The following is a 25,000-nucleotide window of genomic DNA, read 5'->3' as shown; positions in this document are numbered from 1 at the left end:
GCCAGGCGACAATTGTAACTTTTTGGTTTAGTGGCTGGGGGCATTTCAAGGGCAAGTTCTCTCAAAGGTAACGATCAGATTGAATGCTTTTCTTGATGAGAATTATTTGATGATGCTAAGGAATAGATTTCTGGGTGCTATCTTATATAAGAACTTATTTAAATCATAATCTCATGGGAAATGTATTGTTTCATCCATCCAGGACATATTAACCAGATGTTGGCGGTGCTGATGACAGTGGTGCTAATAACCTTTTATGGAATTTCTTGCATTACTCACGATCTCTCAAAATACAAAATTTCATATGGGTAAGTTTACTATTATCACTGATATTCTTTTTATTTGTGTTCCAATTTCTGCTGTTGGTTTTATTGTTTGTTATGCTTATTATCATCTATTTTTTATAATTGTTCATCACTATTAAAATACTACTATCACTAGCATTAGTATTAGTACCAGTATGATTGTCTTTATCATCATTAATATCTTCATCTAGAATGCAGTTATTGATATATGTGTATGTGCACTATCATAAATCAGTTTTATCTTGAATACTACAGAACGAGATTTGTTTCTAGTAATCGCGGTTGATGTTTGTTTTTTTGTATGAGAAATTAAAATCTGAAAGCGTAAGCAATTCTCATGAATTAGTTAGAAATGTCATAAAAAAATTAATCTCACACATGGCTTTGATATCCCCTAAAAGCTTTTAGCTCCAAATTTCATATATAGTTCTGGATCCTGGCACACTCCACGGTTAATTTACGTCATTTTTTCCCTTAGACCATATTCTTTTGTCGAGGAGAAGCGTTAAACAATACCAAAGTATAAATTTGCAACATGTAAACTGAACTGCCCATAACTTTTCAATTCGATTATATTCCATGCGTAAGCTCTGTTTCACACCAACCCTCCCTCTCCCGCATCTCTGGGATCCTGCTGACGACCAGGAACCGCATCCAGCGTGAGGTCCAGTGGCGCCACGCCCCCGCCAGTCCGCCGTGCCCGCCGCAGGTAACCGTCATCGCCTTCGTCACCTCGAGCCCCGACCACCGCGAGCGCCGAGACCGGATCAGGAACACTTGGGCCAACCCGGTCTACTATCCTCGCAAAGATCTCAGGTGAGGGAAATGTTAGCACACATATACTGGCTGCTCCTTATCCTCGAAGGGATACGATGAAAACATTCCGTGTGTGATATAGGCAGAGTAATTATATATTCTTAAACTAATTAATACACTATATATGTGTATATATACACGTATATATGTATATGCATATGTACACACACACACACACACACACACACACGCACACACACACACACACACACACACACACACACACACACATACATACATACATACATACATACATACATATATATATATATATATATATATATATATATATACATACACACACACATATGTGCCACACACATAGGCATAAAAGGCAATCATTTCGGAAAGGATATTATCTTGAGTCTCCGCGTACTATATCTCCGGGAATTTTGGGGAAGGCAGTTTGGTCTGTTCTCCTCGCACTGGAAGTTAGTTTGATTGAAGTTGACTGAAGTTGAGTTCAATCCGAGATTCGTCTGTCGGTTGCCTTGTGACTCGAGTCCCGGCCCACCACCACGTTTTCCCACGACCGCCATTACATGTTGTGTTTTGCTGCTGTGAATATACCCGTTGTCAGAAGTAGTTTTATTTCATTAAAAATACACACACACACACACACACACACACACACACACACACACACACACACATATATTCATATATTCATACAAACACTATGGAACAGCTCTAGATTGACTGCAGTTAAATCTGCTTGCGGGTTAAATAAAATACATTTAAAATAAACTTTAAAATGTGTTTTATACTACGCACACAAATTCTGAATGGAGCACGTCTCTGTGTTTAACGCTCTTTGGAAAACACTTGTGGTTTGAAAAAGAACAATATTTCCCTGGTCTATTTTCATACTAGAAGTGATACGTGTGTGTGTGTGTGTGTGTGTGTGTGTGTGTGTGTGTGTGTGTGTGTGTGTGTGTGTGTGTGTGTGTGTATGTGTGTGTGTGTGTGTGTGTGTGTGTGTGTGTGTGTGTGTGTGTGTGTGTGTGTGTGCGTGCGTGTGTGTGTATGTGTGTGTGTGTGTGTGTGTGTGTGTGTTGGTTTGTGTGTGTGTGTATGTGTATAGGTGTTTGTGTGTGTGTGTGTACGTGTGGTATGTTATTAATATTTGGGTAAAAATCATCTTTTACATAATCCTTCGATAGAAAAAAGACTCCTAGCGCAGTACGTTACTAAATTCCTAAAGAGATTCACCTGCAGTACATGCTTGGCCTCGAACATATTTTGACGTAATAATGTTAATCTCTCTCGTTCCCAGATTTCTGTTTGTGATCGGAGCCACAGCCAACGCTTCTGTGCAGGCCGCCGTGGACGAGGAGATGGCGCAGTTTAATGACATTATTCAAAACAACTTCTATGATTCATATCGGTAACTGATTTTTTGTGTTCACACGCTCGCAGGCACAGGCACAACACGCGCACACGCATACTCACACACACTCGCACACACCATTGTGCAATGCGTATGTGGAGCGCAAACTATGTGGCATGTAAAAATTAGTTTAAGCACACCGAAAAAAGTCATATCCAGTCCTGAAGAGTGTCGCAAACAGTGTGTGATTTTTACAAGCTTTTTAAGCATATAAATGTTAGTGACACAAATATTGTCTTGCTTATGTGACATGTATGCGTTTTGATGTCAGTTATTCCTCTATAATTACATGTCTTGAATACTCCCTCTATTATAGAAGGTTCTTACTAATATATTATTTTTCTATTCGTTTGTCATGGTCTCGGGTAATATTATCTCATTAATTTAGTTTTTCAGGATTTTATCTTGTGTCTTTCATATTTTCCCTTGCTGTTTTTCATTTTAGTTTCCTTTTCCACCTCCTGTTCTGGTATTAGCTCCACCTCCTCTTCCAAGTTCACTGGGAGCATTTACTTTTCTTTTTTTCATTATCTGGGCTGATCATATTCTCAAAGTAACATTTCCATCTGTCGTTCATGATTCTATCAAGGTACTTCGATACACGTAGCCCCACTCAACCTTGATGAAAATCCTAGTTGGCAACTTCAGAGCTAAACCTCGTTTACCTCGGATATTGCAAATATTTTTATTATTTTTTGTTTCATTTCTATTATTTTTACCATTGTTATTAAATAACAATCTTTAAAGAAAATGCACTGAAGAAAAACACCTTAATGGTTTGCACAGGCTAACCGGGTCAAAACGGGGTAGAGCTGCTGATGTCATCGTGTTTAGCCAATGAGTGTGCTGTCAGACATCAGATTATTCTTATAATTAACAGGAGTAAAGCCAAATTTCCCCCCTTAATTTATGATAACGAAGAGTCCTTACAATCAACAGCTGTGAAAATATTTTTGGGAAGATGTCATTTTCATTTTCGGGTCCAACAGGCTAAATGGAAGTGGAGCTACCTAGTAATAAGTACTTTGGACTGTTATTTACCCATTTTCATCCTGGATTATCTTTACCCGGAAGCAGTTTGCCGATCTCTTATTTTCTATCACTGCTATTCTTATGGCTTTTTTAATGCCCCTTTTTTCTAAGCTTTCATACTCATCTTTATATGCCTCTGCCTTTGCTTTCGCCACTGCTCTAGCACTTGTTTTTCCATCCGTTTGCTTCCTTTCATTTTAAATTTGGCGAATGGTTTTACGGGCTTGTTTATCTGGACCTTGAATGGCACATACAGGGCTTGGTTGTATATAAACAGTAAGAAATACATTTATACATATATATTCACAAATCCAGTGTGGTTGCAAGATGTTGAGCCTAAAGTGGCTTCCACAGGAACTTGACTTACAAGACCATCGCCTGGCTGTCGTGGGTCGTGCACCACTGCCCCGACGTCCCCTTCGCCCTCAAGGTGGACGACGACGTGGTTGTGAACCCCTCTAGTCTTCAGGAGTTATATGGAAAGATCAATCAGAAGGTAAATTGCTCTATACAGAACCACTTCTACAACAATTCACAATCTATATCCATATATCTATTTCTATATCAATCTACAAACAAATAAATATTTATGTATATATATATATATATATACGTATAAACATATATGCACATATATATATATATATATATGAATATATATGAATATATATTTATCTATATTTATATATATAAATATATATATGTATATATACATACATACATACATATATATGTATGTATATATATACATATATATATATATATATATATACACATATATATGTATATGTTTATCATCATCATCAGCCTGAATCAATCCACTGTAGTACCTAGGCCACTCCCAATTTTTTCCAACTTTGTCTGTCTTGCGCTTTTTGTTTCCAGTCTTGTCCTCCAAATTTCGTTATTTCGTCATGCCATCTTGTCATTGATCTGGCACTTGGCCTCTTTATATTATCTATAACCCAGTCTGTTACTTTCTTTGTCCATCTGTCGTCCTGTCTCTGACATATATGACCTGCCCATTGCCATTTTTTCTTTTTGAAGTTCCCAAGTATATTTTCCACATTTGTTTGTTCCTTGATCCACGTCGCGCTCATCCAGTCTCTTAGGCTAATTCCCAGCATCAACATCTCTATATCTCTCTCTGGGCACTTATTAATTTCCTCTCCAGTAATTTGGTTGTAGTCATGTTTCTAATCCATAGGTCATAAATGGGAGGACCCATTGGTTAAAGACTTTTATTTTTAAACATAATGACATGGAGCCTCTTATTATGCCACTGTGTCTGCCAAAGGCGCTCCAGCCTAGACTGATACGTTGCTTAATTTCCTCTGAGTTGCCCTAGGTATATATATACACACTTGTCCACTACCTATAGCACTTCGCCTTGTACACATATCTGCTTGTATTGAACTCTACTCTGGAACATGATCTTGGTCTTTTTCTTGTTCATCCTAAGTCCGACTTCCAGACTTTTTCTATTAAGATCGTTTATTAGTTGCTGCATTTCATTTGCAGATTCACCGAAGAGAACAATATCATCTTAGATTGTTTAGGTAGTAGGCATGAATGCATAGAGTAAACAAAGACGGTGATTCAGGTGACGTGTTAAAGTTTGCCCATGGTGTTTTCCTGATCCCTTGAGTCATAAATAAGTGATCTGGAAGGGGGGCAGAAAAAAATGTCCCTAAGGGTCCCAAGGGGGGGGGGGGGCAGGGGTTTCGGGGTATACGAAAATACATCTCTTACATATCGCATTTATTTCTCCTAGCAGGTAACATTAATTCGTGAATGATATACCGTTTCTTATGTTCTATTGCATGAAGAATCCGAATATACCATTATTTTGTCGATTAAGTTTAGCCAAAAAACAGTACAAGTCATTTATGCACGAAAATGGTCGGTAATAAATATGATCATTGGTATAATCCTTCCAGAAACATGTATATAGACTTGAATACTGAAAATGTTTTCTTAATAAAAGTTATGCACCATTGAATTACCTATAAAATGATACCAAAACGAAAGTTCTATGTTGATAAATAAGAAAATAAAAGTGAATTATGTATGGGTAACATTTCATGACCTCACTCACAGATAGTCCTGAGACCCATTAGTTAGGGTTAACTTTTTTGTTTTGGCATATATGTATAACGTATCACACAACATAATTTTTTTCTGGAACATTGCCGTGATTTATCTTTTTAGGTACAGATATACAAAGGTACATACGTGAGAAAGTAAAATGCATATGAAAAATACAGGCCATATTTTTTATACACTTATTTAACTTTCACAATTTAAGTTTCAGAATAATGTGCAGTTCATGTAAATACTGTGTCTTAATCCATCATTAGCTCAAAGGTATAATAAGCGTACCGTTTCTAGACATGCATAATGTGTTTTGTTTACGTAATCTCTATATACAGTTTTCATCTAGTAAATAGTATATGAATTTTATATTTCTCCTAATGCATCACTTTCACGTATTACATGATTGTACTACCCTACATAAAACAAAGCTGTCAATTTTACATATAACTAATGAAAATGATAATCACTTATCAATTTAAATGAAAATGACTGCTTATTAAACTTAAATTATAATTTTATGTCATGAAAAATGCCTCGAATCACAGATTGAAATACATGAGTAAAGTTATCTCATTATTTTGTGTAAAAATAAAAGTATCCTTCTATTTACAAACTGCTGCACAGACATTTACATAGGGCTGTGCAGGGTAGGCCCTTCTTAAAGCAACTGCAGGCTCGGCTAAATGGTCTCTTACAGCCACATTTTACTAGGCAGACTGATGCAACCTGTGGGACAGACATCCACCGAGGAAGTAACTTCCCATCAGTTTCCTTCCATCCATACAAGCAAGGGTCTGGTTCACGAACTTGTGAGTCATGGGCAGATATCCAGATACTGCTCTGGTAGAGAGCTCTTTGACAATGGTGATACAGAGCATTTTGAGTTGGAGGAATCATTTCTACATTCTGGTAGCGCTGGCAGAACATCTGCTTCCTTAACTGGTTTACTGATTTAGTTTGTGTGTCTCCTCCATAGACTTTAACAATGTAATGCTCAAGAGAGGTGAACAGCTGACTTTCCATTTTGAGTTCCATAAAAGGCTGGAAAGAACCCATTGCTTCGATCACCTCATGAGAACACTTTCTCAGGGCAGTAAAGCACATCCTTTTTGATCGACCTTTAAAAGCAGAGGTTGAATCACACCCGGTTACTGCATGAACAAGAGGAAGGGCACTGCAAAATCTTTTACCAAGGGCTTCTACAATTGCCCTGATGCTCAAAATGCGCCGATGCTTTCCCGTACCATAACTAATGTAATAACTACATCAGAATAACTAGAATAATAACTACATCAGAATCGCAGGTCCTCACCAAAACATTTGCATGACCTATCCTCAGTGCATGAAGTATATGTAGTACCATTCGACTGTCAGCTTCCTCTTTGCAAAACTGCCCTTCCATGTCTTCTCCTCGTCCCCAATGCTTGACTGTCTTCTTTCCAACAGCACTGGAAATATACAAGTCACCTGGGATGCTTTGGGTGTCAACTGGGTTATCTCCAAGGAACTTAAAGAGCTCTGCTTTATTTTTGCTGTCTCTCAAGAATTCTGTCCAATTACCTGGTATTTTCACATTTGAATCAACTTTTATTCGCACTCCTGTTCCTCTTCCTGATCTTGTGGCATCTTTGATAGACTGCTCCTTATATGTGTCCCATACAATATGGAGCGACGAGACCTTTCTTAGCTCACATTGAATATACTTCTTAAAACACATGGTCTTAAAATCTGTGAATGCTGCAATTCCACGTCCTGGAACTAACATGTGAATGAGTGCCCCACCATCCACAATGAGACAATCATATGACATAGTTTGCTCCACAGAAATAGGGTTAGTTGACTCAGAAACTGCTTTCTCCAGACAGTGAATTATTTCTGATTTCTTTGAAGAATACATAACTTCTTCACTCTCAGCCATAGATGGTGGAAAAGCATGGACCTCATGAGAGAAAAACAAGTCTAAATCTCCTTCACGAGTATTTGTTGCAATGTACATTTGGCTGAAAAGTGAGCTTGAGTGTTTTAGTATCTGCACTTTCTTTGGCTTCCGTTTTACTGCTTTCTTGCATTTAAAGATGATAGACTTAATAAAGTCATGCAACTTGTTTTGCAAGTTTAAATGTTATACCTCAAATAAACTTGTTTTACAATAGCAGTCGTAAATACACAAAGTACCTCAAAATTTAATCACTGTTTGTATGGAGCAGTTCTTACCTGTGAAACTTTTTCCCTTCAAGACTACACTATTCTGTCATTTATAGGCTACATTAGTGACCAATATATCAGCATGCAGTTGGTTTCTGGAAGTGGAGAGAAAAAATATATCAAACTAAATCAGGTCATATGACAACTATCATAGTTCGAAACAGATCCTAAAATAGCCTTCCATCACACAATCAAACACTTCAATGATACACATAGGCCTATGTATCCAAATAGATAGCAAGGTTTACCCTAACTAATGGATCTCAGGACTATCTGTGAGTGAGGTTATGAAATGTTACCCATACATAATTCACTTTTATTTTCTTATTTATCAACATAGAACTTTCGTTTTGGTATCATTTTATAGGTAATTCAATGGTGCATAACTTTTATTAAGAAAACATTTTCAGTATTCAAGTCTATATACATGTTTCTGGAAGGATTATACCAATGATCATATTTATTACCGACCATTTTCGTGCATAAATGACTTGTACTGTTTTTTGGCTAAACTTAATCGACAAAATAATGGTATATTCGGATTCTTCATGCAATAGAACATAAGAAACGGTATATCATTCACGAATTAATGTTACCTGCTAGGAGAAATAAATGCGATATGTAAGAGATGTATTTTCGTATACCCCGAAACCCCTGCCCCCCCCCCCCTTGGGACCCTTAGGGACATTTTTTTCTGCCCCCCTTCCAGATCACTTATTTATGACCCAAGGGATCAGGAAAACACCATGGGCAAACTTTAACACGTCACCTGAATCACCGTCTCTATTAGTCATGCCCACTAAGGTATTCGTCTCCTATTTTGATACCCTTTCCGTTCCATCCTAGGCCCTTGAATATTTCCTCAAGGCAAGCTGTAAACAGTTTTGATGAGTTGATATCGCCCTGTCTAACACCTTTTTTAATTAGTATTTTATCGATTTCCGTGTGGAGCTTCATGGTTGCTGTCCTATCTTTGTATATATCTTCCAATATTTTACAATATACCTCTACTTCCTGTCTTCGAATAGCTTCTAGTATTGCTGGTATTTGTACAGTCAAATGCTTTTTCGTAATCGGTGAATGCTATGCACAGGGGTTTCCTATTTTCGTTTATTTTTTCTCATATTCTTGGGTGAGCGTGTGAATGTGGTCTGTTGTTGAGAATCCACTGTGGAAGCCTGCCTGTTCTCTAGGCTAGTTAGAATCCAGACTGTCAGAGATGTGAGTTGAGATGAATTTTGTAAACAGTTTGTAACTGAAAGGAGGCTTATGGGTCGATAGTTTTTATAGATCCTTTCTATCCCCTTATTTATTTATATATATATTTTTTTTTTTGCATTTTTCTAAGCTTTCAGAGTCTATCCGTTGAGAAGGCATTTGTTTCAGTTTCACTGTTGCAATTTCTCCTGCATCTATTATAAGGTCTACACTAATTCCGTCTTCACCTGGTGTTTTCCCTCTCTTTGTTAGGTACGTCTCTAGTTACCGCGTTTGTTTCTATCTGTGGCTTTTCATTTAAGTTGCATAGATCCCTGTAAAAGTCTTTCACTACTCTTAAGATTTCCTTCTTATTATATGTCATTTCTGGTTTCTTTATTGTATACATTTGATTTCTCCCTATTCAAAGTCTTATTTTACCTGTTTTCATGCTGGTACCTGAGATGACTGTTTCATTTATTATTTGAGTATTGAATTTCCATACATCTTCTCTCTTCTTTTTATTTAAAGTCTTTGTTGGCTCAGCTAATTCTAATTTGTTCCTATTTGACTATACTTTGATGTCCCTACGTTTTTGAATAAGCTATTTAGTTTCTACCGAGAGCCTGGTGGAGCTTTGCTTGATGCTTTTACTGCCTACTTCAAGTGTAGCTGCCGTTATTTTGTCAGTGAACTGTTTGTTGATTTGGTCAATGTTGAGATCTTCGCCGCTGAGAAGTGAATATCTGTTTTGGATGTTAGGGTTAAATTTTGTTGCTTCAGGTTAGCTAAATTTGGTTGCGGCTTACGTATGAGATTGTTCCTTTCCCTTCTGTGGTGTAATTTAATTTGGCCTCTGACCATTCTTTGGTCGCTGCCAACATTGTCTTTATTAATAACTTTCACATTTTTTACTATATCGCGCCTATTTGAAAGTATGAAGTAAATTTCGTTTTTTTATGTCAGATGGCGAATTCCTTGTTCATATCCACTCTAGTCTTTTTTCAATGTATTCGTGATATTGAGTCAGCGTCTTGCACTCGTTTGAGGTGCCAATGCTTGAATGACACTTTGCTAATACATAATTTATCTGGCGGATCTTCTGTCGAGTGGCTGATTACACTTGTTGCTTTATGGTAACCTTGTTTAAACCTGACTTTTTGTGATGTACTGTACTTACATACTGGCGGTTTGGCTATTCCTTAGCAAATCTACTTGAGGGAAAAACTGTAATACCTGTGCGATTTGGTACTGTTACTCAGCATCCTGTGGGTATGGGGATGTAATTCTTTGTCATTTTCTAATGATTTTGTAACTGGACTGCTGTTTCTATCTGCTGTGGTACTCTCGATGAGCATTGGGGCCCTATGAACTTATTTAGCATGGTAATGGAACCTAGTATTCCTAGTTGGTACTTTCTCGCATTCCTTTTAGTTTAAAAGTTCCATGTATGCATGGTCCAGTATTTAATTTTATAGACTTGTGAGACGTTTGGATGAATTATTATTTCTATTTTGGTTGGATTATAAGCTCTATATATTCACGAATCTTTTTCTCTTATGTAGCACTAACACAGATTACTTCTCAATCGTAATTTTTAGCACTTATTATTAATGACCTAATCACGACAACTCTATAACTCATTGTCAGATACTCCATGTCGTATATATATATATTTATGTATATATATTTATATATGTATATACATATGTAAACAATACATAGCAAGGCTGGATGATAAAATCCACACCTATGTCCCCAGCAGCTGCCTTTCTACCTTGGGCAGACACAGGTGCCCTGCCCTGCTTTCTCTTTTGGCACTTCGAGCATCCTAGCAAGACCCCCTTTCATTCACCGGCACTAAGGCCATTCTCTCTCGTTGATATTTGGTGGCAAGCGGTGCTCAAGAACCTCACAACGCCAGTGTTAATTCTCCAACTAGCCTGCGAGGACATCCTCTTCGCCGACGCCTGTTGTCGTTTTACGCTATCTGCTCCTGTCGAAGTACCTCCTCGCCTTCCTTAACGCCCAGCCATCGCTACCATGGCCTGCACCTGCGCTAAGGCCACGCTCTCTCGTTGATAGCATATACATAGATACATACATACATATATATACAAATACAGACGTACATATATAGACATATACATACATATATATATACACACACATATACATACGTACATATATGTATACTCACACATATAGGCATGCATGCCTGTATGTGTATATGTGTATGTGTATGTGTGTGCGTGTGCGGGCGCGCACGCGCGTGTATCAGTAAACAATATCATACACGATGAGACGGTTGAGTTTCACACATCTGTCCCCGGCTGAAACAAAGACTGTTTTCCTACTGAAGTTCTCTCTTGTACTTACGTCACTGGATTCAGCTGCTTTGCACACCTGTCAGAGCAGGTGTGTAAAGATCAACCTACATCTCCCCTTTGAGCAACTTTGCTACTGCTGGATATCATATATATATATATATATATATATATATATAAATATATATATACATATATATATAAATATATATATATATATATATATATATATATATCAATCTATATATACACAAACACATGTATTTGTATATGTATATGTACATGTAGAGAAGAGGGGCTATATATCGTATTAGTGGGAAAATGTTCAGAAAAAATCGGAAATTAATCGGATATAAAACAAACTTACATGCAAGAAATATATGTGGTATTTTCCCACGTTATGCCATAGTTGTGACACAAGATTTTCTTTTTTTCATATTGAAAAATGAAAAAAAATAAAGGGGTGCATTTTGTTCGGTCAATAACACATGGGTCATGGTCCATAACTAACTAAATTAACACTGAAGGGGTAAAAAATAAACAGAATTAACGTTCTGCTGATCCATGGTATCCCCATCCACAAGGCTTGGATCAAGTGGCGCCATGCAGCAGTGTACCCAGCACAGTCTCAACGAAGCGCTAGACCGCTACGTTAGCATTTTAGCGCATCTGTACGTTACAAAGCCCAGTACGAACCACAGGCCCTGGGCGGGGCCAAAACCGCTGACTCATTGGATGAGACGCCGACACGTTACCACTGTACTAGCCCGAAGGCTGCAGCTCTCGTCGAGGTTCTTCTCAGCTACGTACACGTCCAGTCGTCCCTTAGCCTTCGCCTGGCATCCAGGCTGGCGGCGCCCTTTCCGGCATCTTCGGGTGGCTAATACCTGTGTTGACGAGCTCCTGGAGTTTGACTGAGTCTATGGGTATCTAAAGCAGGCAGCGTCTTTCCACAGCATCGTGAGGCGACTGGTACCTGCACTGACGAGTTCCTTTTTCTTTCTGGCATCTTGGGATGACTGATACCTTCGCTGACGAGCTCCTGGAGTTTGACTTGATTTAATGGGCGTCCCAGCAGGCGGCGCCACTCCACTACATCCTGGGGCAGCTTAATGCATGCACTGACGATCTCCTGGTCCGCAGGCCTACGGCGATCGTACTTCCCAATGGCATGCTATGGCATCCATATCTGCAGTAGGCTCCTCCTTCGATGCCATGTCGGATATTCTCGGTCCAGTGGATGTTTAGTCGGTGAGCCAGATCATACACATAGGGGGCCAAGATAGTAAGTGAAAAAGAAAGGCAACAGAAAGGGGGGATGTTAAATGTTTATTAACCGTTTATATATATATATATATATATATATATATATATATATAGGTAATATATATATTATATATATAATATATATACATATAGGTAATATATATATTATATACATATAATATATATATATATATATATATATATATATATATATATATATATATATATAGGTAATGTTGGTTGTGAACTTATTTTGTTTTTTTTCACTTCACGCCTGGCAAAGTCACGGGCAAAAGAGATACATCATCCATGTTTACACTTACAACTACGACAACAACGGCTCCCCCTAGATCTCCACTTCACCTTCAGCACCCAGCCATACAGTGGGAACTCACACACACTGCGATCAGATAAAGACCAGTTCAAGTAATAGATGCAGCCCATCTATTACAACTTCATCGACGTTGGGCGCAATCACCTGTAGTGGTCAGTATAGTGCTGCATTGAACAGTATAGTGAGGTGTTATCATTATGTTACTATATTATGGTTAGATTAACCCGAAAATTCCCTGGTACCTTTCACCCCCCCCCCCCCCCTGCTATCGGGGCCAAGATTGTGGGAGTTTAGGGGGGTACCGCGGAATATATCCTACATATATGTATACTACAGACTAAGAGGAATCCATCGATACTAAAATCTCTCTCTCATATATATATATACATAGAGGGAGAGAGAGAGAGAGAGAGAGAGAGAGAGAGAGAGAGAGAGAGAGAGAGAGAGAGAGAGAGAGAGAGAGAGAGAGAGAGAGAGAGAGACAGGCAGACAAAGACAGACAGACATATAGAGAAATACAACCTTATTTAGAAAACACAGTTTTGCTTACACAAACGGCTACAGGTCTAAAACAGGTTACGCCAATACATGTAATGGGTATCACCTGTGGCGGATTTTAACATTTTTCGGGTCTTATATATACACGTATCTCTTTCAATAAATGCAGTCAGAAAAATGATGTCAATTAACAGAGTATTGCATAATATTCCATAAAAATCAATAAGATACAATAAAATGTCATCGTTATATATATATATATATATATATATATATGTATATGTATATATATATATATATATATATATATATATATATAGAGAGAGAGAGAGAGAGAGAGAGAGAGAGAGAGAGAGAGAGCGAGAGAGAGAGAGAGAGAACGAGAAATGGGTCTGTACTTGTATATATTGTATAAAACTATATATATATATATATATATATATATATATATATATATATATATATATATAAGGCCGGAGCAATCTAGATTCACTCCTGGTAAGTCCACAATAGACCGCATCCTGGCGCTTCGAGTCATTGTAGTGCGCCTTCGTGAGTTCGGACGTGGGCTGCTTACAGCCTACATCGAGCTCAAGGCATTTGACACGGTGCATCGCGAATCACTGAGGCTAAGAGGAATTCCAACAAGGATTATTGGACTAATTGCAAACCTGTATACAGGCACTGAAAGTGCTGTAAAGTGTGGTGGGGGCCTGTCGAGCTTCTTCCCTGTTAGTTCAGGCGTGAGGCAAGGCTGTGTTCTTGCACCAACACTTTTCAACATTTGCATAACTTGGATACTGGGTAGAGCTACTGTCCAAAGTCACTGTGGAGCAACTCTGGGCAATATCAAGGTTACAGTCCTTGACTTTGCTGATGATGTTGCTATTCTCTCTGAATCTCTGGAAACCCTAGAGGCGGCTCTTGATGAATTTAGCAATCAAGCAAAGCCCCTTGGGCTAGAGGTCTCCTCGACCAAGACCAAGATCCAGGATTTTGGGGGCCTACTAGTAGACCCTGTGCAGTCGGTACGTTGTGGTGAAAACATCGAAGTCACAGAGAGCATTATATACCTCGGTAGTGCAGTTTACGACTCTGGGCCGTCAGACCAGGAAGTCAGTAGACGGATTGGCCTGGCAGCAGGGGTCATGAAATCTCTCGACAAGAGTATTTGGAGATGCCGGTACCTGTGCAGAAGGACCAAGTTACGTGTTTTCAAGGCCATGATACTGCCAGTTTTACTCTATGGTAGTGAAACTTGGACACTATCTTGTGCTCTGGAATCTCGTCTTGATGCCTTTTGTAACAGAATCTTGCGCCGGATTATGGGGTACAGTTGGCGGGACCAGGTGCCCAACCAACGGCTGCACCGTAAGACCAGTACAGGACCTGTTACTTGCACAATCCGTGATCGCCAACTCAGGCTATATGGCCACTTGGCTCGATTCCCGCAGGATGATCCTGCCCATCAGGTTGTCTGTCTTTGTCCGAGACAACCCTGGGTGGAGGAGGCCTGTGGGACGACCGAGAAGGTCGTGGCTTGGGCCGATCGATCAAACCTGTCGTGAGGAACTAGAGATGGGCCGGGCCCCTGTCTGACGGCTCGCCATGAGCGACCCTCGTAAGTTGAAACAAAGTGTGGATGCGGCTATGCGCCCCTGCCGGCGTTAGCTCCAAAAGATGATGATGATAGAAATAGTTTTGACAGACTCGCGTTCAAATTATTTTACTTAAATTATCAATCTCTTTAAAATTATATAGACGAAAATGCAAGCCATCATTAATACAGACTTTACACTGAAAAGAAGGGATACAGAGTTACCTTTTCGAAGCATCCACATAATGACTTAATCTTCATAGACTCATTTTCTAAAAAGAACAAAAAAATATTTAAAGTCAACCGAAGGACCAAAAACTGGGTTATTTATCTTTCATGCGTCGACTTAACCGCCGGATAAAACTAATCGAAGCATTGGGAAAATATGATACTAAACGAAACTGAACAAATATTTTTCGAGTACTGATATTAACTTTCATTCAATTGCTTATTTTAATTATATCTAGAACATGCATGTGTGGAAGAAATTTCGTAACGCTGTTGTATATGATTTTTTACGTGTTTCATTTGCATGGAAACTCGGCACCTGAATTAAACTTAATCTAGCCTGTCATTTATCTACACGCTTTTTGACCCTTGACACAAATTCTCTCTTCTACTTGTTTTCTTTTTATGAGAAGGGCCTAGGCGTGACATCCAAAGGTAAAACAAAGTCTGAATTACGCAATTATCTACTCTCCAAAGACCATCTCGGAAAGAAAGGAGGGAAAACCGGCTGTCGGGAAAATATACGGAAGAATCATTCTGGCACCACCTCATAGAGACGGGCGCTGGGCACTGACGAAGGTAGGTCTTTATATCTTAATATTAACTCACGTAATCAGGTTAGAACAAGTTGATCATTAAGGCTTGTTGACCTTAAGCGGATATATATTCCAACGGATATTATGTCAGATGTGAAGACGTAATTTTAAAACCTTAGTGCCAATCATGATATTACACTTCGACTGGAAAACACGATTGATTGATTATTTAAAACTATATGTCGCGTCAACAGCTAAGGTCATTAGGGGCGATGGCGATGGCAGTGCAGTGGAAACGCCTCAATGCTGATTCTGATCACATGTAGCATGGTGTAGGGGTCTGTTACAGCTAATGTACTTTAAGACAGTTGGCAACCGCAAGCTAAAACCCGCCTATTTGCCTCCATGCATTGTACATACAAACTGGGTTTTTTTTATCTCCTTTTTGTTAGTTTCTTTTTTCTATTATTACCTTTCTTTACCATTGTCCTTACTAAACCATTTTTAAATAAATTATACTAAAAAAAAAGAAAAAAAAAAAAAGAAATTCACAGATGAACAAGGGGAAAAAGAGCGGAACTAAAGACTTGTCATCGCGCCTAGCCTATAAGTTGATGCATAAATATTTGTATAGATTAATTGATATTGCTATAAATACCAGATTAAAAAAAAGAGATTCCACTCTTTGTGATAAAGAAGTGTTCCATACTATATATATTCGTCAGAATACACTAGCGAAAAAGTATTTTTTTTATGATTCAGCCGGCTAAATGGAAATGGTGTTACGTGTCTTTTACGTACTAAAATAATGGCATCGCTTGTCCTTCTGATCCCCCGCAGGAGGAGTACGCTGCTAATGATTTCCCGCCGTATGCCACAGGGGCCGCTTACATCATCGATAACGTAGCGCTCAAGAAGCTCTGGGATCATGTTTCTCTTGCTCCCTTTCTGTGGATAGAAGACGTGTTCCTCACCGGGTTGGTGGCACGAGTAGCTGAGCTTAAACATGAGTGGCTAAATCACCTTTACCTGGAGAAAAAAATATCCGACTCTTGGTATAAAGGAAATGGAATTTTCTTGTATGAAGCCTCGCCATGGGATGTACAGAGGGCGTGGGATCTCATCAGTAAATGAACATGGCCAGATGCAACAAGCCCCAAGAAAAAACGAAAATACGTTCGTAAAAGTATTCTTTGTGAAAGGTCACACACACGAACTGAGAAACAAAATAACTAACAAACTCAATCATACAAACACAAACAAATAAACGACACACTTGCATGTTGTGACCTTTTATTTATGAACGTTTTTGTGACTAACCTTTATGTGACAGCAACTGGTTAGTAACTTTGCCCTATTTTACTTGAACCTCTTAAGCCTTATCGGCTCTTCTTGTGATCTTGATCTTTCCTAAATGATAATCTTATATGGTATAAAATGTGTTTCGTGACTTGACCTTTTTGTGATGTTCTTATATGAAACAACTTCTATATAAAACGCCCCTTGCAACCATGCCATTTTCGTGACCTTGACTTTATTTTGTAAAGTATAACTGTTATGATTGAGTTCACAAAAGGGGCTGATTAACCCCGGCAGAACTACGAGGAGGGATGTCCGTAAAAAAAGACCAAATTGTGAAGAATAAGAAAATGAGGAATAATTGGCATAAGAATAATACTTCGTTACGGAAAAGTAATTTTAAGTTGAAATTGAAGTCTCCAAAACTGCATTTTGTTATTACTTTGAATAACATTTTAAGGTGTACCATTACATACTTTTGTTAAACATAAATACATTTATAGGTTTCAATATACTTGATAAAAGCGTTTTATGGAGAGGTAATATGGAAATGTTCAAATTTAAATCTTGCGGATGACTTCGATTTACCGCAGGGGGCCACATTTCGCCTATGTAAACAGTATGCGGGCCTATTAATGAAGAGTCGACGTGAAGAAGCGGCCAAATGGTTGGGTTGACGCAAAAGCGGAGGCCTTACTCACATTTAGAGAGAGAACCTACACACACGCCAGATTGTCAGTTCTCTTTAGGACCTGTATGATAAATCCGGGTTCCATTGCATGTACAGTAATATGAAGGGATAAGGATTGAAAACCATTTAAAAACCGTTCTCTTTATTAATCTCATAAAATTTCTCCTAATCAACAAAACCACTGCTGCGGTCTACATTTATCACATAAAACGACCCTTCCGTCTGCCACCGAGTGAATCTTACACACCCATTTATAACAGAGGGAACACTGTTTAGCTGACTTTTTGTCATTCTTCCGCGGGCAAATGCCACACCTTCCGCGCCTTCTTGCCTTTCTGTCTTGATTTATTGCCTGCATTCTTCGGTCTCCCTGAAAACAAACAAACAAAAAAATAATGTGTATTATTCTTCAGTGATTTGCAGCTAAAACGGAGGGGAAAAATTCCACCCCTCATACATTCATATGCGCACATGCAATTACTTAACTATATCTATCTTTCTATAAACTTATTGACAGTACTATGATACTTGATAAGGACAGAGAATACAGACAGCAACATTTCAACTTTCACCTAACTCATGACCAATCTAACATCTGTAATTTTGCGTATTCCTATAAATCATGTTGAAATATTATTCATATACCGTTTGACTTAAAACACACTATTAATAAAACAGCAATAGTAAACCACACAGCAAGCTTGGTTTCCAGTTCTTTGAGTTTTCCATCTCGGGCCACCTCCCCCATCAGGAAATTTACGGATATGGTTTGGGTATAATATCAACTGCTTCTATTTCCCTCCAATGTATATTCACCCGAAATAGAAAAGCTTATACAGGCATCACGGGCTGAAACAAAATACTAGGAGACGGACTTTTCAGCAATTGAAGTTAATCTCCAAGAAACGACATGCAGACAGAGAGAAAAGCGTAAAAGAAGATTGATAATTTAGGAAATATTGAGACTGAAACGGTCTGGAAGGCGTGGAGGAAATTCAGCCTCTAACTCAAGGCAGAGCGAAGTGCCAATGAAATGGTAAAGACAAAGATGAGATGATTGCAAAACACTTAGCAAATGAAAGAGTTACAGCATGGAGTGCGATCCTGACGGAAAGATAAATTATACGACAAATAAATAAGATGAATAAGATAAATAACATGGGGTACCATGCCTACAGGTCAACCCAGGTGTTAAGATTATCGTAGACTGAAGGAGAAAAGACTTGCTGGGCAAAGAAGGATTGGAAGTCGAGGATTTGGCGCTTTAGACAAAGCCTGTTGTTTCTCATACGTTAACTTTATGTTTTTGCCAAAGCCAAGTTCTGTAATGTGGGAAATCACAATTTGGGATATTGCAGATATACTTCTCTGATGTAACAACGCTGAGAGTATTATTGTATGTGCGAAAGGTTATTGGGACATCCTCACTACACATAAATCATCCCGGTTGCCACAGAGCAGGGATAAACACAAATATGCACATTTATGTAGATATGTACACATTTACAAACATATACATATATATACACACTCTACACTTACACATAGTCCACATATATACAGAAACATATGCTTATATTATAGGCTTTTTTGGTTGCATCCCAAAACACCTACACTTCGATACATTGTTTCAAGTTGTATCGTGGTCACCACACAACACCATATCATCGCAGTTTGTACTGACATACAAAGTTTTGAAAAGAGTTTTTTCACGTAAAAAGTCCATAGAAAACCATTAAAGCACTTAATATGCTGGTATGATTATTAATTACAAGCAAAACATTGTGGAAGATTTAAATAAAAAGGAAAAAGTACCTGACCTCCCCAACCTCTCTATACACACCACTCTTCGCTTCGCAAGGTTGTGGAGTTTAAATGTATTTCTCAGGTTGTCAAAATATTTTGTTCTTATTACATAAGAAATTGCATTAGATTTGCATCTCATCGTATCCACTGCGGGTGAGTTCCTTGTTCAAATTAAACAAATGGGTATTTCCAATGATCACGGACATTTACTTCACTTAAATCATATCAACAAATCAAGATACACAGTATTTTCTTTGGCATGTTTGAGCCTGTAAGGTTATAACAGAATGAATTTGAAGACATTCATCCCACCGAAGTCCATACCACGTCATATAACTCGGACACGTTGGAAATTCTTACCATATTCAGGCGATCGTCATGATTGACATCAAATCTTACCCATATAGAGTGAAAATGTATTTGATGTAGAGTTAAAATGGCACAGAAACATATTATGCACCTTTACAATAACGCGTTTTATTAAGAAACTTACGATACGATTCGTGATTAATGAAAATATAAATTAGTATCAGACTGTGTGAAATATATCTGACAAATATCTGCTCTGATTGGCTGGCGGAGTGTATCAAACCGTATCAAGTTTAAGGCAAACACTTTGATACAAAATGAAAAGATGTTTCATCGGGTCCCAATAATGTGTCAGAGTGTATCAATGCGTTATGGGATTTCGGAAATGTTACAAAAAGGCCTATAACAGTGGAAATACTGATGCATTTTCAAAGGAAGAAATTTCTGTGCTTATATGTTATATGAAGTTTTACCATGTCATCTTATTAAATGATGAATTAATTAACAGATGTAGTCAATTACAGAACCACCTATAATGTGCAAAGATAAAGTTAAGCACATATAAAGCTGAAGGGTTATAATTAACACAAATACAATTAATATCCAATTCTTAATTGCATAAACTTCGTCCTTTCTATAAGCGGCATAAACATTAATCCAGTATTAAAGTTTAATAATTTGCATGCACAATGTTGGCATCCAGGATCAACTATTAATACACCTCTGGATCAGTAGCAAATGCCCTGTTATGAGCATTACTGTGTAATATAAGAATTATTGGGGTGACTGCCAATTGTTATAACACAAATACAAGCATCTGGCAAATGTCATGAATCTCTGGTGTACGTGCTGTGACTTTGGATTAAACTTTAATATCGTATTAACTTTATTGACGCCTGTAAAAGACGGCTTTAGCCAAGCCTGTCCTCAAACATTTGTTTTATTTCTTTCAACATTCCTTCCACCTCTAGACAATAGTGGTCATCTGTTGCTGCTATGAGTAATGAATAAAAATCAGCCACGCATGCACTCAAGCTGAGCAAAATTTATACAAAGATTCTAAAATGTCTGAGCTCGGGTCTTGGATAACACATGATGATTGGGTTGAAGTTCTGAACACACCTGATCCGATTGTTATATGGTAACTCTTATGCATATCAAACTAAATTCATGTTGACAATTACATTCCCTTAAAAAGAACATTCACACACCAACATTATGAGCCATGTGTCACCAACAAGATCAGAGTGACCACTGGCCAGACCTAAGATTTGACACTAAACTCATTTTAACTGTTTTTTTATGATGCTAATAATTAAAATTCTGTTTTAAATGCTGTTTATTACTCTTTGTATACCACTAAATATTTAGGGATGAGAATACAATGAATACGTTTAAAAGAGTACTGGTGATATACCCTTTGGGTTACACAGGTGCCAGTATATGCATTTCCTGACTAGCTTTTCAGGGTCAAGGGTAGAGCGTCTTTCGTTACATATACAGACATTTCTCTAGTAACTTTAATCTAAAGACCTCAAAAAGGATGATCTGAGTAATATAATTTTCACAGTATCCCTATCTGACAATTGCCAGGCTGTTCCCCATATTACATGTAAGGTGGCACCAAAAACATACAAATAGAGAATGCAGATATTTGGCAAAACACCGATTCTCAAATTTTCATATATAATGATAACACAGAACAGCCTAACAAAGTGGAAAAGATGAGATTATGTTAGTAAGAGTTAATGTTAGTAATACTCTAAGGCAAGGGATAATATACAAATCATATTCAGCATAGTGAACACAGCCAGGAATAATTAAATACTTCTCTCCATCAAAGATCACAAATGAGTTACCAGAAGCACAAACATTGCTGTATCTAATTTCCTCCTAGTCCAGCCCAAAGTGGAACCTTCTCACATTTCATGCAGATATTTGGCAAAACACCGATTCTCAAATTTTCATATATAATGACCACACAGAACAGCCTAACAAAGTGGAATAGATGAGATTATGTTAGTAAGAGTTAATGTTAGTAATACTCTAAGGCAAGGGATAATATACAAATCATATTCAGCATAGTGAACACAGCCAGGAACAATTAAATACTTCTCTCCATCCAAGATCACAACTGAGTCACCAGAAGCACAAACATTGCTGCATCTAATTTCCTCCTAGTCCAGCCCAAAGTGGAACCTTCTCACATTTCATGTAATTTACCCCAATACTTGTGCTCAATATCTACAATTGTTTCTTTAGACTATCAAGGTTGGAAGACACGAGCCAACTTCTCTTGCCTGTACAAGTACAACAGTAACATTGTGGCGAGATGTGCTCTTTCCTTTTTTGGAGACCGTCCACACTATGTTGTTATTAATATCATTATTGTTATTATTATTGTTGTTGTTATTAATGATTATTTTCATTATCCAACTACCTATCTTTTATGCTTGCAAGTACGACATCTATCTAACCCATTTTGAAGATTGGTCTATAAGCTTTATGTGTATTGGCAGAAATATGGAAATTCCAGTTTTCCCATCTGTGAATATGTGTTTTTTTATAAATGGTCATTGAGTTCCAAAACTGAGATAAAAACTAATCTGCATTTTTAAGACAATTCTTAATCCGCCTAATTTATTTTGTAATTTCGATCTTGTTTTATCTTTGCGTTTTCAGTATTAAAAATAAAAAATAAAAAAATTACCAAACTTATATATATATTTGGTCATGCTGACAAGGAATTACAGAGAAGATAAATGCTGAAGAAAATTACAGAAATCAAACCCAGGAAGTCTCTCATCTTTGATAAAAAATATGACCTGAAACTTTTGTCCAAAAAAAAAAAAAAAAAAAAAGTTTGCATTGAAAGACAGCAGATGCATGGCATGGGTGAAAGCAAAGGCAATGCAGTGCCAAGGTCTGAGAGCATACAATCACTCCAAATTTAACTACGCTACAAGCAAATGCTATTTTTTAAAAATTAAGCTACAAGCAAATGCTATTTTTAAAAAATTAAGCTACAAGCAAATGCTATTTTTTTAAAATTAAGCTACAAGCAAATGCTATTTTTTTAAAATTAAGCTACAAGCAAATGCTATTTTTAAAAAATTAAGCTACAAGCAAATGCTATTTTTATAAAATTAAAGACAAAAGGAAAGATACTTGCTCTGGAGTCTATTTCTCTTTTAACTATTTTTGAGTGGATATATTCATTTTAATAACAGAGACAGGAGGATATGATACATATCGAAGTTGAAGGATGTGTTATAGCTCTTCAGTAAGGGTTGATGGGGACAGGAGGGGAGAGGGTTGTACAGGGAGTGTTGAGTGCAATATCACTAAATTGTGCCCCACATTACTTCCTATGAAATATAGGATCTAGTTTTTCATGCTGCATGCATCACCCCTAGTTAGGAGTTGAAGAAAACCCAGATACTGCAAATGAAGTATATTTTTTTTTGTTTTCATAAGGGAGACACCTATATTTTAATTTACTAGCGTAATAAATTTAAGCAGGCAAAATCCCATATGAAACTTTAGGGGGAGGGGGCTTGTCAATATAGTGAAGTTAGGTCAAGGTGAAAAAAACTACAGTTAATCACTTGATCAATATTTGAATAGGTGCAAAAAAAAGCCAGCTACAATTTGTCACAGGATCATTTTTTTTTACTAAGCAGCCTCTTAAGTATTTTGGGCATATTCTGTTACCCTTGCATATTAGATTGGCAGAAGTATGAATCATGAAAATATACCAATAATATATAATTCTGGTGAATGAAACAAATTGTCTTATAAAAAATTATTTATTAAATTTTTGGTCTTGACAAAAGAAATCCTTCCAAAGGAGTGAAGACTGTTCAAGATTCTCTCTCTCTCTCTCTCTCTCTCTCTCTCTCTCTCTCTCTCTCTCTCTCTCTCTCTCTCTCTCTCTCTCTCTCTCTCTCTCTCTCTCTCTCTCTCTTTCTCTCTCTCTCTCTCTCTCTCTTTCTCTCTCTCTCTTCCCCTGCCTCTCCCACTACTTCCAGCCTTTCTCTGTGTGTGTGTGTGTGTGTGTGTGTGTGTGTGTGTGTGTGTGTGTGTGTGTGTGTGTGTGTGTGTGTGTGTGTGTGTGTGTGTGTGTATTTCTACAACTTCAATAAAGGTCAATTCAGGTCCCACAATAGTATGGAGTATCCAATGTGTACACATGATTGGCATTCATGATAGTAACACATCGTGAGATCCACATGTATCTAAGCATTTTCTGTGTAAATGTAAATGCTAACTGAAACTGTGGAATTAGCTACCTAAAAATAGAACTGTCAGACTATACTAACAGAAATAATTAACTTGTTTGTCTCACTTTCTTGAGTACTAACTCCTGCTATATTTTTCTACAAACATATTTTACAGCCAAAAAATTACTGGATTTTTAAAAAATGTTTCCAGAGCATATCTTCCGCATGTGATTTTAATTCATCTTTTTTCTCAGAACTATTGAAAAAATAAAAACACTAAACTAAATGGTTGGCTTAGGATCCTCAACTTACAATCTAAAATATAAAAGTTTGCTAATAATGCGTCACATCTTTTAACGAAATACTCATGAGACAGATGATGGTGAGGCTAAGGTTTAGCTAAGTCTGAGAGAACCTTGGGCTCATTCTGAACTGCTCCGATGGCTTCCCTTAGCACAAGGCTGTCTAGACATTCTGCCTCTTGGTTAGCTTCTCTGAAGTGCTTTTTAACCTCTTCAGGACACTTCTTGCATTTCACAATATGCGCCTTCATCTTGGTGGCATTGGGGAAACCATATTTCAAGAGACAATATCTGCAGTATGCAACAGTCTTCTCAGCTATCTTGTAAGATTTGTAGTGTTTCCAAATTTCTGATGTTGGACGACCCATTTTTCTCTGAAAACAGAATTGAAAATCTGCTATTTTAACTCTGCAATCCCTTTAATTTGCAATTAATGTAGATTAAAATGAATAAGCTGTATTTAAATAAATAGTTGAGTGTTGTATATACACACACACACACACACTTAGGTATGTAATGACATGTGCACACACACACACACA

The 25,000-nt window shown here is 37.6% G+C and overlaps 2 protein-coding genes and 1 long non-coding RNA gene across 8 annotated transcripts in view; 2 read left to right on the top strand and 1 right to left on the bottom strand.

Moving 5' to 3' along the window:
* The window catches only part of LOC125034949 (beta-1,3-galactosyltransferase 5-like), a 24,425-nt gene extending 19,381 nt beyond the window's left edge, over nucleotides 1-5,044 (top strand). Inside the window, exons 3-7 of the mRNA XM_047626995.1 lie at nucleotides 203-308; nucleotides 951-1,121; nucleotides 2,398-2,508; nucleotides 3,898-4,039; nucleotides 5,006-5,044. Of these exons, the coding sequence (XP_047482951.1) occupies nucleotides 203-308; nucleotides 951-1,121; nucleotides 2,398-2,508; nucleotides 3,898-4,039; nucleotides 5,006-5,044 (569 nt within the window). The remainder of the gene's footprint in view (nucleotides 1-202; nucleotides 309-950; nucleotides 1,122-2,397; nucleotides 2,509-3,897; nucleotides 4,040-5,005) is intronic.
* A 7,871-nt stretch (nucleotides 5,045-12,915) lies between these two features.
* LOC125035454 lies at nucleotides 12,916-17,320 on the top strand. Its single transcript, XR_007115768.1, has 3 exons — nucleotides 12,916-13,121; nucleotides 15,770-15,871; nucleotides 16,669-17,320. It is a non-coding gene; the product is annotated as an uncharacterized LOC125035454 (long non-coding RNA).
* A 629-nt stretch (nucleotides 17,321-17,949) lies between these two features.
* Nucleotides 17,950-25,000, bottom strand: part of LOC125035372 (longitudinals lacking protein, isoforms H/M/V-like) — an 18,735-nt gene continuing 11,684 nt past the window's right edge. For 3 of the 6 annotated variants that reach the window (XM_047627727.1, XM_047627728.1, XM_047627729.1), the window contains exon 6: nucleotides 23,988-24,832. In XM_047627727.1, the coding sequence (XP_047483683.1) occupies nucleotides 24,545-24,832 (288 nt within the window). In that variant the 3' untranslated portion in view covers nucleotides 23,988-24,544. Of the gene's footprint in view, nucleotides 18,189-23,987; nucleotides 24,833-25,000 lie in introns of those variants that run through there. The other 3 variants (XM_047627724.1, XM_047627723.1, XM_047627725.1) reach the window with 2 other exon arrangements.

The sequence above is a fragment of the Penaeus chinensis genome, chromosome 19 (assembly GCF_019202785.1).
Source record: "Penaeus chinensis breed Huanghai No. 1 chromosome 19, ASM1920278v2, whole genome shotgun sequence".
In the NCBI taxonomy this organism is placed as follows: domain Eukaryota; kingdom Metazoa; phylum Arthropoda; class Malacostraca; order Decapoda; family Penaeidae; genus Penaeus; species Penaeus chinensis.
The sequence above is the reverse complement of the archived record's forward strand: the minus strand, read 5'-3'. Positions and strand labels throughout refer to the sequence as shown.